General features: G+C 45.0%; 1 protein-coding gene across 1 annotated transcript in view; it reads left to right on the top strand.

Annotated features, from left to right (window-relative positions):
• Window positions 1-3,976: 3,976 nt before the first annotated feature.
• The window catches only part of LOC147013584 (peptidyl-prolyl cis-trans isomerase-like), a 31,957-nt gene continuing 22,290 nt past the window's right edge, over window positions 3,977-13,643 (top strand). The window contains exon 1 of the mRNA XM_085855512.1: window positions 3,977-4,262. Within this exon, the coding sequence (XP_085711638.1) occupies window positions 4,194-4,262 (69 nt within the window). The 5' untranslated portion in view covers window positions 3,977-4,193. The remainder of the gene's footprint in view (window positions 4,263-13,643) is intronic.

The following is a 13,643-nucleotide window of genomic DNA, read 5'->3' on the forward strand; positions in this document are numbered from 1 at the left end:
GGTATTCAAGGCCATCTCCACTCATGGCTCGCAGACTTCCTCTCCTGTCGCAGTCAACGTGTGGCCCTAAATGGAGTTCTTTCATCCCCTCTTCCTGTGCAGGCTGGAGTTCCTCAAGGTAGCGTTCTGGGCCCTGTTCTTTTTCTGGTTTTTATCAATGATCTCTCGGACTCTCTGGAAAATCCTCTATTTCTCTTTGCCGACGACTCCACCCTCTGCCGTACCATCTGTCATCCCTCAGACCGGCAAGCAGCAGCTTCTTCGCTCACTGCAGATCTGGATAAAATCACAAACTGGTCCAATACGTGGAACATGTCTTTCAATCCAGACAAATCTCACACTCTCACTATGTCTCTTCGAAAGGACCGTTTACAAAACCCCCCCATCCACTTTCTCAACAATCCTCTGGAAGAAGTCTTTTCTTTCAAGCTTCTAGGTCTCACTATCTGCCATGACCTTTCCTGGGAAAGTCACATTTCCAACTTCGCCTCAAAAGCCAGTCGCCGACTGGGAATCCTCCGTCATGCCAAGTCCTTCCTCGGCCCTCTTGAGCTCCTGACCACTTACAAAGCTTTTGTCCGTAGCCTGATGGAGTACTGCTCTCCCCTCTGGGCTGGTGCTCCTGCCTCCCACCTTTCTCGGCTTAACGCTGTCGAAACCAGGGCATTTAAGATCATCGGCATCTCCCGCAATGAAGCTGAGTCTTTGGGCCTCTCACTCAATCACCGCAGGTTGGTCGGTGGTCTTTCTGTCTTCTACCGACTCCTCTCCAGCCTTGCCCCCCCTGCTCTCTCTGCGATTTGTCCCCACCACATTTCCACAGGGCGCTCAAGGTCCGCCAACAACCCCCTTCTGGTAAAACTACCAAAATCACGAATCACTGCTCATCTTCACTCTTTCATTCCTCTTTTTTCCCGCCTTTGGAATAAACTTCCTCACTCTATTCTTTCCCATTCTTCTCTCCAGGCTTTCAAAACAGCTGTTCACCACCACCTCTTATCTTCCCCCATCCAAATCCTCGATCTTTTCTACCCCCGATAATCCACCCAAGCCCACTTCCTTCATTTCTCCTGCTTTCCTTCCTGAAAGTCCCTGTAATGTCCATCTTCTCTTCGCCATGTTCCCCGTCCCATCCCCATCCCTCTCCCTTCCACAGTTCACCTAATGTGTCTGTTCCCCACTGTTTTGTCCCTTCCACTCCCGCCCCTCTTGTCTCATGCCTCCTTGCTGTGAGTTATGTGTTTGCTCTCATACGAGCCTCGACCAAGGTATACAAAAAAAAAAAAAAAAAAAAAAAAAAAACACGCTGAAAGAATTTTTTTTAACTCGTCACATGTCATCTACTCACAATGGGGAATAAAGTTTGATAATGATGATGTCATCGGTAAAGTGTTGCATTGAAATCCTTATCTGAAAGATATGGACTTCATTTATCTTCGCTGTGACCCAGTTGTATTGAAATAGTAAACTTATGACATCATCAGTCATGTGGATTTGCAGACGTATTTTTTGAAAATTAAACCCATAAAATTTAATCTCCTCCAGAACCGCTTTTGAGATCGAAGTGAAACTCCACACAAATGATCGACGAGCCATGGTGAATAAAGTTTGAGAAATTTGACATCGGTCACATGGACTGGCAGCCACGTTGGATTAAACCAAAAACCTTAAAAAACAAATCTCTCAAACCGCCAAACCGATCGACGCAAAACTTTATGTCTGTCATCGACTTGACGTGGTGATTAACGTTTGATCACTAAAATGTCTTCAGTTGTATGGTGTGGCAGCCATATTGTGTTGAAGGAAGGTATTAAAAAAAAAAAAGTTCTGAAACCGCTTCACGAATCGATGCAATACTTTCCAAATATCATTCAATACCATTGCTGCATATGTGTTAAAATTGATGACATCATCAGTCACATGGTTTGCCAGTCAAATTGGATCGAAAAACAAACATCCCATCAACAAGAAACTTCACAAACGTAATCCATGACCCAATCAGAGGCAGAGTTTCAATTTATGATGTCATCGGTCACGTGGTCTGGCGGGCATATTAGTTTGACAAAAGATACTTTAAAAACCCTCCATGAAACCTCTGAACCAATCGATGCGAAACATATCACACGATATACATACAGCAAGTCGATCATATTTGTAAAGTCTCACATCGATAGGTTGAGCGGTTTCAGAGAAAGAAATTTAAAGTATTTCCTTGAAACCAATGTGGCTGCCATGCCACATGACTGATGATGTCATTCTTATTGAAATATATGCACCAATCACAGCGGATCACAACTTAACATGGAGAAGTTAAGCGGTTTCAGATAGAAAGTTTTTTTTTCACATAATTAACTCGGCATGGGGAATATTGGTTGAAATTTGGGCCTATCACTTCTCCATCACAGACAGGTCAGTGGTCTCTCTGTCTTCTTCCACCTCATTTCTGGTCTTGCACCCTCTGCCCTCTTCTTGATCTATCTCCCCAATCCCCCCCCCCCCAAGTTTCTGCAGGATGCAAGCGGTCCACCAGCAACCCCCTCCTCGTGAAACTAACTCATTCCTGAACCACTGCTGACCTCCACTCATTTGCTCCATTCTTTCCCCACCTGTAGAACCGCCTTCCACTCTCTCTCTTTGATCTCATTCTACCTCTTGGGTCTTCAAGACAGCTGTTCACCAGCATCTGAGGTCATCCTGCATCCAAAGCCATGATCTTTTCTCCACCCATTAAACCACCACCACCACCACCCCACCTCACCCAACCCAAAATTTTGCTTTTGTATCCATATTTTGCACACCTTGCGTTTTCACCTTCCCTTCGTCGTTACCTGCATGCCTTGTTTGTCTGTCTCCACCTTCTCCTTCTGCCCCTGTTATTGTTGTTTCTCCTGATGTTCCCTTTGTTATGTTGTGTCCTGGTCTTGTCTGTGTCCGAGTTCTTCCACGAGCCGAGACCATGTATAAAAATAATTAATTGAAAGGGGCGAATCTTTCTCAACCCCCCCCCCCCACTTTCACTTGGGGTTTGGCTTCTTCTTCTTCATCTTCATCTTCTTCCAATTCTGCCTGTTCATGTTCTACTTCTTCTTTTTCTTCTTCTTCTTCTTCTTCTTCTTCGGTCTTCTGCAGCAAAAGGTGCTGCGTCACATCATTGGCTGAGGGTGCAGCTGCACCGCTGATGTCATGTCCTCTGTTCGAGGTTGGAGCAGGAATTTGTAATTTGTCCATGGTGCCGGCGATAGCTCACCTATTCTTCACGGAGGATATTTAACGTCCACCAACGGATGGACGACACACACACATTGATGAATCACCCTGCCCGTGAAACATTGGGATGACGGTGTACAGCCGGGCCGGGATTCGAACCCAGACTGGACAGCTTTAAGAGAGGCGAGTTTGTGTCCCTCTGGAGGGACAAGTCACCCTGACACATTTAATTAATAAACCTTCCTTGTTAGTTCAGCGACGAGGGACAACAAGGTCAGTAGTAAGTTAACAACAACAATGTTCTTTTGACAAACAAACAACAACCACCACCATTCTCTGATTGTCATGTTGATTTTTTCCCCCCTCGTTCTTTCAATTTAAAATTTTCATGATAAAGAAGAATGATGTTGCGATTTATTTTGCGACGACGTGGCTCGTTTTCATTCACGAAATAAAATATCATTTTGAGTCATTTCTACGAGACCCGCCGCTCGAGTCACCACCGGCCTCCACGGTCAAGCACCGGGTCAGTGCGTGGAAGGTTCCAGAAGGAATTTCTTGCCCGTCACATCACTTGTTCACGGGACTATCCCGGCGTGCGATGTTAAAATATCCATCCGCTTCCACGTTCGATGCTTTTAAAACGGTTTTTTTTTATTTCTCGACGACACATTTATAACACTGCGTTTGATGAATTCCTTCGGCATTGACCAATTAACCGAGTCGTGGGAATCGTCGCGTTTAAAACGCTGCACACGCTTCAGGATTATTTCCTCGACGCGGAGGGATACAGCGTTGCGAAGCCGTATCACTCCCCAGGGTTTATACAAAGCGCGTTTTCTCCGTTTTCCCTCAATCACTTCACGTGTTCGGTCTATGCGGTTACTGGTTACCTCGTTATTGGGTTCAATCGGTCAGGGGTTTTCAAAAGCGATTCTGGTTTATGTAAACTTGTTTTCTTGTTCTCTGTCGCTCGCTTTACAAAGATGGCTCTTCCAAGGTGTTTCTTCGACATCAGTGCGGGCGGCGAGTCCTTGGGTCGCGTCGTGATTGAGGTGAGGGCGATGGGATGCGTCTGATCGGGTTCACTGGACTATGATTCTTGGTTTGTCGAGGTTTTTTGTGGCGTGGAGGAAGATAAAATGGTATGATTGTAAATAAAATTAAAATATAATAACCCTTATTGAGCTCTGAGGAAATAATAATAGTAATAACGCTTATTGAGCTCTGTGAGGAAAAAATTTTTTTCTTTAAAAAATTGTTATTAAGATGAATATTTTCTAAGACTAGTTTTGGTCGTGCTTCCCGCACGTGTGTGTCGAACAGTGTTTAACGAGTAAAACTCTCGTAATCTTTATTTAGCCCCCCCCCCTTTCCGCGCCATTTTCATTTTTTTCCCTCATTATCGACCCCATTCCAAGAACCACGAATATTTATTTATTTATTTTCCCCTCATGACCGATCCCATTCCAAAAACCACGAATATTTATTTATTTTCCCCTCATGACTGACCTCTTTCCAAGAACCACGAATATTTTTTTTTCTCATGACCCACCCCATTCCAAGAACCACGAAGATTTATTTATTAAATTTTTTTTCTTCTCATGACCGACCCCATTCCAAGAACCACGAAGATTTATTTATTTTTCCCTCATGACCGACCCCATTCCAAGAACCATGAAGATTTATTTATTTATTTTCCCCTCATGATCAACCCCATTCCAAGAACCACGGATTTTTTTTTTTCCCCTCATGACCGACCCCATTTCAAGAGCCACGAAGATTTATTTGTTTATTTAAACAATGTGACGTGATGTGTGAAGATTATTTGTTTGTAAAAGAAGATCCGTGAAGCCATGACGAGGTACGAATGGAAGTTATTTTAAGGAGATTATAATGAAAAACAGATTAAGAAATGTTTTTTATTTATTTATTTTTTTGTCGGCATTATTGATGATTGGATCGTCTTGCACAACACGCAGACCTCGCTGCAGGTCGACCTGGAAGGTGACGAAAGGTTTAAATGTATGATTTTTTTTTTTTTAAAGCTAAGTATTGAAGCCGCTTCAATATTTGGCCACTGCCCATCTTTCAAAAATGAAGAACCTTTCTCTCCCACAACGTTTGATTCCAGAGGGTTTGAATGGGTTCCGTTCGCTTCTTGGCTTCGCCTAGTTGGTAATTAAAAAATGACAAACTGAACCTTTTCCTTCAGACACAGGTGGAATTTTTTTCAATTAATTCGATATATGCTCTCTGGAAAATCCTCTTTATCTCTTTGCTGATGACTCCACCCTCTGCTGTACCATCGGTCATCCCTCAGACCGGCAAGCAGCAGCTTCTTCGCTCTCTGCAGATCTGGGTAAAATCACAAACTGGTCCAACACGTGGAACATGTCTTTCAATCCGGACAAATCTCACACTCGCAATGTCTCTCCGAAAGGACCGTTTAGAACCCCCCCCCCCCCCATATACTTTCTCAACAATCCTCTGGAAGAAGTCCTTTCTTTCAAGCTTCTGGGTCTCACTATCTGCCATGATCTTTCCTGGGAAAGCCACATTTCAAACCTCGCCGACTGGGAATCCTCCATCGTGCAAAGTCCTTCCTCGGCCCACCTGAGCTCCTGACCACTTACAAAGCTTTCATACGCAGCCTGATGGGGAACTGCTCTCCCCTCTGGGCTGCTGCTCCTGCCTCCCACCTTTCTCAGCTTCATGCTGTGGAAACCAAGGCATTTATGATCATTGGCATCTCCCGTGATGAGGCTGAGTCTTTGGGCCTCTCACTCTCTCACCGCAGGCTGGTCGGTGGGCTTTCTGTCTTCTACCGTCTTCTTCTCTCCAGCCTCGCCCTCCTGCTCTCTCTGCGATTTGTCCCCACCACATTTCCACAGGGCGCTCAAGGTCCGCCAACAACCCCCTTCTAGTAAAACTACCAAAATCACCAATCACTGCTCACCTTCACTCTTTCATTCCTCTTTTTTTTTTTCCCCCACCTTTGGAATAAACTCCCTCACTCTTCAATCCCATTCTTCCCTCAAGACCTTCAAAACAGCTGTTCACCCCACCTCTTATCCTCTATTTTCTACCCCTGTTAATCTACCCCAAACCCACCTCCTTCAAATTCCCTGCTTTCCTTCCTGAAAGTCCCTGTAATGTCCATCTTGTATTCCCCATGTTCCCCACCCCATCCCTCTCCCTTCCACAGATGTAATGTCTCTCTTCCCCACTGTTTTGTCCTTCCCTCTCCCTCCCCTCTTGTTTCATGCCCCCTTACTGTGCATTGTGTTTGCTCTCACACGAGCCTCGACAAGGTATACAAAAAAGTGCTTTTCATTTCTTTTTCGGTGTTTATCGAATGTCTTCTCTGGTTTGTGAAACGACTTGAAAAATAAATATTAACTACCATAACCAGTATAACTAGTGTCGTTGATTTTTGTAAAGAGAAAATTATTTATTTTCCATCTGGTTGGTGAAACAACGACTTGAAAAATAACTAATGTGTTAAATACCACAACCAATATAAGTAGCGTCATTGGTTTTTGTGAAGAGAAAATGTTTTATTTTATTATTATTTTCCCCGCCCCCCCCCCCCCCTCTTTGTCGACGTGAAAACCCAAAACACCAGCTCCGTTGCTTTGCTCGAATATGCTGTTAAAGAGGTTAAATGAAAAGGTCAGCTGATTGTGTTCTTCTACATTGAAACAAGAACCGTCTTCCTATTTTCATTGGATGTCAACCCCTCCAGGTTTTCTGCCATTTCCCCTCTCTGCCCCATTTACACATTTTCCTTCATCCCACAGCACAAGCTGCAGTTTTGAGCCGATTCAGTTTATCCGTGTTGGAAGTAATGCATGGAAGTCAAACATCACCAATGTCTCTCGTGGTCATGCAGATGATTGACGTGTTTTATTACATGAGGAATTCCTACGCCCGATGGTAGTGCTGAGTTGTGGGGATCCTTGGTATCCTTATTCGGTCATTTCTCTAAAATAAACCTATCATGGGTCCCGGTGTACGTACGTTATTTGACGAAAACCATCTCTCGAGCTACCTGACAGATTGATGGACCAAATTTGGTGCAATGCATCAGGACAGACAGTAAAGTTGCATGGGGTATATATTCTCCCCATTCGGATCCACACATTTAGAGGGGAGGGTGGGGGGGCATGGCCTCCCTCCCCTAATCTCTCGTATTCACTAAAGCATGTTTTTTTCTCAAACTACATGAACTATTTATGGACCAAATTTGGTACGATAAATCGCAACAGCAAGGTCTCATGGGGTTGTGCTCCCCATCTGTATCTGCCCATCACAAGAGCCTGAAAGTTGGGGTTCACCTCAAATTCAGGTCATTTATTTTTTAAAATCTCAGAAACCGAGGGCCAGATGCAGACCAAACTCCATGAAGCATTAGGAGTATGCTGTGAAATCATGTTGTGCTCCCAATGACCACACCACTTGAGGGACATTGCCCCTTCCTCTTAATCCCTCATTTTCACCCCACCTGTTGGGGGGGGGGGGCAGAGCTGACTTGATACCTGGTCATAACTGCATCCAATTGTAAAGTGCCACATGTAATTATTATCATTATTATACTTTTGCTTATTTATTCGTTTCCCCCCCCCCCTCTGCAACCAACTGAGTGAATCACAATCATTGAGCAATTCATTGATTAATTAATTGGATACGTCGAAATCCTTGTCCGATCGATATAAACATTATCAATGGTGATCTGTCGATAAATTGGTTATAGGCCACATCGTCGAACCGATTTTTATATATATATATATATATATATATATATATATATATATATATATAGTAGATTTCCGGCGTGCGGACGACTGCCTTTAGCCCAATTGCGGCCGTGCGCGCCCACCGAACGAGCAATGAAGTCGTAGCTTCCGGATCAATGCCGAAACCCAGCTTCGGGTGTTTTTAACACACCATAAACCAGCCAATCCCTCTGTCTGCGCTACAGGGTCGATTGTCGATGTACCTAATTATTCGCGCAGACAGAGATACCAGGAGTTTATACCTCGACGGGGCCTGCACGAAAACAAGCCGCTTCAGCAGCTCATTCCGTATGCGATTGCCGAGCAGTTTGATATCGCCAAGTCACGTCGGACCAGATGTACGTTTTATCGGCTTATCAGCCAGCTAATATTCCGAACGCATCATGAGAGTCAACGAGTAGGTTAACATTCAAACAATAGGGACATTTATTTTGAAATGCACATATGGGACAGGACACGAGCAAAAACCTACAGCAGATGCCTATTGTTATGTACACAATCATGCACTTAATCAGTTCTACTTCGGAAGACAAGGCGCCACAGACTTTCATCCAAAACCCCAGAAAGAAAGAACCGGGCTCGTGAGCCTTTATAATTGCTCGGAGCCGAGTGACCGAAGGAGCTCAGAGACCGGGCAGGCTTCCTGGCCACCCTCGTGGTGACTCACTGGGTCCTGGTTCGGTGACCCTCGGTGTCTTTGCCCGGACCCCCGAGCTCCGACTGGCTCCCTTGGTCGTCCGGCCTCCACTGCGGCCTGGTCTTGCCAACAATGCGCTGGAGGAGTGAATGGGTCTCGACTCAGGCCTCCTGGTTGCGCTGGTGAACCAACTGCCCAAACTCCGAACTCTCCAGCTCCCAACGGGGCGTCTCTCCACTCCCACCGCCGACTGCAAGCCACGAAGTCCAGTGCCCAACTCGAGCGCTCTCCCCAACTCTCCGGACTCCAACACCAACTCAACTGCTTTTTCAGCCAGCGAACGTGGCTTTTCATCGCCCCCGGGGCGTTGGCCCCTCCCTTCCCGGCGCGCGGGGGAAAATCCCAGGAGTGATCGGCTTGGCTCTTTTGTTGTTGTAATAGCCGTCATCCGTGTTTAGACCGTTCTGAGGGACCCGCCCCAACCGTCATTTGTTTCCTTCTGGGAGTGGTGTTTTTGTTTGTCGAGGAGGGTCACTGTGTTGTGGAGATTGACGAGGTTGTTGAGTTGTTCTTTATTTGAAATAAAAGATAGAACAGAATAATGGCTAACTCAGAGATGCACAGCCCGGCACACGAACAAATCCCGCGATACATCGATGGGGAATTCTAACCTGGAACACACACTTATCGAAATAACTGATCTTCGGGGAACCTGAATGGTGTTTTGTGAATTTCCACAACCGTAACTATATATATATATATATATATATATATATATATATATATATATATATATATATATATATATATATATATATATATATATATATATATATATATATATATATATATATATATATTATTTGTGGGATTCACACCCGACTCTTGACCTCAGTGTTAAGGATTAGGACGAGTGATGTCAATCGCACCCTACTCTTGACAGCCAAATGTTGAAGATTCGGCGTCACTTAACAGCACCGCCGTCTCCGGGGTTATAACGTTGGCCGGTTCGGCACAATTCTCAGGTTACGCGCCTCGGATCACAATACCAAAATACACCTGTGCCTTGCCAGCTGGGGGAATAGACCCCGGTTACAGACTGGATTTGTCAGAGACCGAGCAGAGTCTCGCGGTCCGTAACCATTTTGGTTTTATATCCAAATTGAGCGGATTGTTCCTCGGTGCAGCACGAATATCTCAAAGCGGCAACTTTCATGCGAATCAGCCAGATTTATTGGGGACACATCGGGCAACAAGCAAAGCATTCACGACAATGTTATTATTAATCTATAACCCGTTCTTAACTCGGGTGGTATGGGCTTTGAAGGGAACCCTAACGAGATAAACCTTGGACAACATGCAGACAAGACACTGAGTACTTGGTGATTCCTCATGGACGAGAGGAAAGTGTCAAAAGCACAAATGTGGCTCGTGACCAACTGATGTCTACGGATTCGAGCACCCAAGCTCAAACACTCCGCGTGGCAAAATGGCGGCGTCCTTTTCCTTCTCCCGGCACCGCTTGCGCACGCAGCCTCGGCGCGTCCAGACCCCGCGAGGTCGACGGCCCAAGACTAAAGATCTATGATATGCATCAGCTGGCTTTTCACAAGGTCCAGCATACAAGTAAAGGCCTGGCCCGTTCACCAGACAAGGCCAAATCGGGGTGTTCGGCTCCGCAGGTGGACCGACTGGATTACAAGGCGTGTCGTCGAGCCATGAGGTGAGTAAGGACAGAGGCTCCATGGTTACACGCAGGTTGAACCTGTCTGACCTCATAAAGTCGATCGCAGACTCACAGCAGCCAGTTCCTCTCGAAGCAGATTGCAGCCTCCCACTCGTCGTTTCTAAACAGCAGAATCCTCACTCGACACTCAGGCTCAGTTATTCCCTCAGCAGATCGCCGACTCGCCCTCAGGTTCAGTTTCTCTCCCAGCCGATGGCAGACATCTCTCATGCAGTCCCTTTCCTGCCTTTCTTTCAGCTCGCTCCTCCCGAAAGCCGACCGCAAAACAGACAGACGTCCCTTGTACAGCCGATCGCAGACCCCCTCTAGCCGTTGCTCTCTTGCCTTACCGGCGCTCGCTTTTCTATGCCACTCCCTCAGAGTGCTGGGCGGGGACTCGTTCGGAGAGGGCAACGAAGAAGAACCTCTCGGTACACCAACCCTGCACAAACTAACATGCCTCCAACATCTCCTGACACACATGTAACGTCCATTTACCGAACAACCTGGCTAAACGTGCATTTAATGGGGGATCTGGGCTAACCCTATATTTCATAACACACTAAGGGCCATTTCCGCAACAATATATATGTGTGTGTGTGTATATATATATATATATATATATATATATATATATATATATATATATATATATATATATATATATATATATATATATATATATATATATATATATATGCTTTGATGTCCGTCTCGGCTATCTTGCCATGATAACGAAACGCTTTAATTTTAGTTTATTATTTATTTTTTTCTGAAGTGAAGTGATGAAGCAATGAAAGGAATATCGTCCAAAAAAAGGGAATTTGCACATTTTCAGTGAGCCAGCCATCGCCCGACGCACTGCAGAACATTGGGTCAACGCAGGCGAGTGCCTCCTGAACACTGTTTAAGTCACTCGACATGCAGTATTTATTGTCAATGTGAATATTGTAGAGCGCTCGCCAAGTGGCTTAAGCACTCCATCGAAACAGTTGATGAATGGCTTGATTGGCAAGCGATGGCATTCTCAGAACCGTTGTATGAAACACGCACCCTCCCGGAGATGCTCGAGGTATAAAATTGTCAGGATTGGACAAATTGATGCTTTCTTAGAAATCTGAACTGCTGCTAAATTTGATTCAGGAGCTCAAATTTTGTAATTCAGCTTGGTTTAAGAGATTCTTGGTTATGGCATGTGCATAAATGAAATAAAGCCACGAATGCTGGCGTCTCGGTGTTTCAAAGCACTGTAATGTATCCAGTGATTCGTAGCTATGGTGAACAGGAATTTGATAATGGGGAGGGGGGGGGGAAGGGTGACTTTATCGTTAAGAAATCGTTGTTGCCTGTTCTGAGTCGAAGCATGGATGCTTCAGACCCCAGCAAGGTCACCCAGTGTCTGCCTTCAGACCCCAGAGAGCAAGGTTGCAGAGGATCGTCTGATAAAGGATATAATTAAATAACATAAGGCTGTTAATTATTTTCTAAAGGTGAGTTTTAATTAACCGAAACACTCAATTTTTCACTCATGCACTTCCTTTGAGTTACCTTGGTATGCATACTCGGTTTCATGGTCTTTGAGTTCTGGAGGAAACTCGGGGAAGGCAGACGTGCGGTGGAGTGTTAACTACGATTCATACCTCACCACAATGCTTCTGCATGGAATAACAGTGAATGTGGAAACAAAATAACGTCTGAAATCCATTTTCTACCAGTCGTACTCTGTGTATATATGTATGTTGAATCCCGTTCGGTTTTATAAAGAGGACATCATGGGTCTCGTGTTCAATCAAAGTGTGCTGGCTTGGGACCTGTCCAGAAAGTGCATGTGAAGTTGCATTTATTTTCCTGTTCAATCCATTGGCTCTTGTCAATTTTCACACACTCCAGGGTTTTCAGTGGGGAGAACAAGTATTTGATACACTGCCGATTTTGCAGGTTTTCCCACTTACAAAGCACGTTGAGGTCTAATTTTTCTCATAGGTACACTTCAACTGTGAAAGACCGAGTCTAAATAAAAACAAAAATCCTGAAAATCACATTGTGTGATTTTAAAATAATTAATTTGCATTTTATTGCATGAAATAAGTATTTGATCACCAACCAACCAGTAAGAATTCCGGCTCTCACAGACCTGTTAGTTTTGTCTTTAAGAAGCCCTCCCATTCTCCACTCATTACCTGTATTAACCGCACCTGTTTGAACTCATTGTCTGCATAAAAGACAGCTGTCCACACTCTATCAATCAGACTCCAACCTCTCCACAAGCAAGACCAGAGAGCTGTCTCAGGACATCAGGGACAAAATTGTAGACTTGCACAAGGCTGGGATGGGCTTCAGGACAATAGGCAAGCAGCTTGGTGAGAAGGCAACAACTGTTGGTGCAATTATTAGAAAATGGAAGAAGTTCAAGATAACAGTCAATCTCCCACGGTCTGGGGCTCCATGCAAGATCTCACCTCGTGGAGCCTTAATGATCATGAGAAAGGTGAGGGATCAGCCCAGAACTACACGGCAAGACCTGGTCAATGACCTGAAGAGAGCTGGGACCACAGTATCAAAGAAAACTATAAGCAGCGCATGCAAGGTCCCTCTGCTCAAGCCAGCGCATGTCCAGGCCCGTCTGAAACCAAAATAGAGCTTTTTGGTTTAAACTCCACTCTCCGTGTTTGGAGGAAGAAGAAGGATGAGTACAACCCAAAGAACACCATCCCAACTGTGAAGCATGGAGGTGGAAACGTCATTCTTTGGGGATGCTTTTCTGCAAAGGGGACAGGACGACTGCACCGTATTGAGGGGAGGATGGATGGGGCCATGTATCGCGAGATCTTGGCCAACAATCTCCTTCCCTCAACAAGAGCATTGAAGATGGGGCGTAGCTGGGTCTTCGAGCATGACAACGACCCGAAACACACAGCCAGGGCAACTCGGGAGTGGCTCCGTAAGAAGCATCTCAAGGTCCTGGAGTGGCCGAGCCAGTCACCAGACCTGAACCCAATAGAAAATCTTTGGAGGGAGCTGAAAGTTTGTTGCCCAGTGACAGCCAAGAAACCTGAAGGATCTGGAGAAGATCTGTATGGAGGAGTGGGTCAAAATCCCTGCTGCAGTCTGTGCACACCTGGTTAAGAACTACAGGAAACGTCTGATCTCTGTAATTGCAAAGGTTTCTGTACCAAATATTAAGTTCTGATGTATCAAATACTTATTTCATGCAATGAAATGCAAATTAATTATTTAAAAATCATACAATGTGATTTTCAGGATTTTTGTTTAA

This window comes from Eptatretus burgeri, chromosome 14, assembly GCF_056783735.1.
Source record: "Eptatretus burgeri isolate ZD-2024b chromosome 14, Ebu_testis_v1, whole genome shotgun sequence".
Lineage (NCBI taxonomy): Eukaryota > Metazoa > Chordata > Myxini > Myxiniformes > Myxinidae > Eptatretus > Eptatretus burgeri.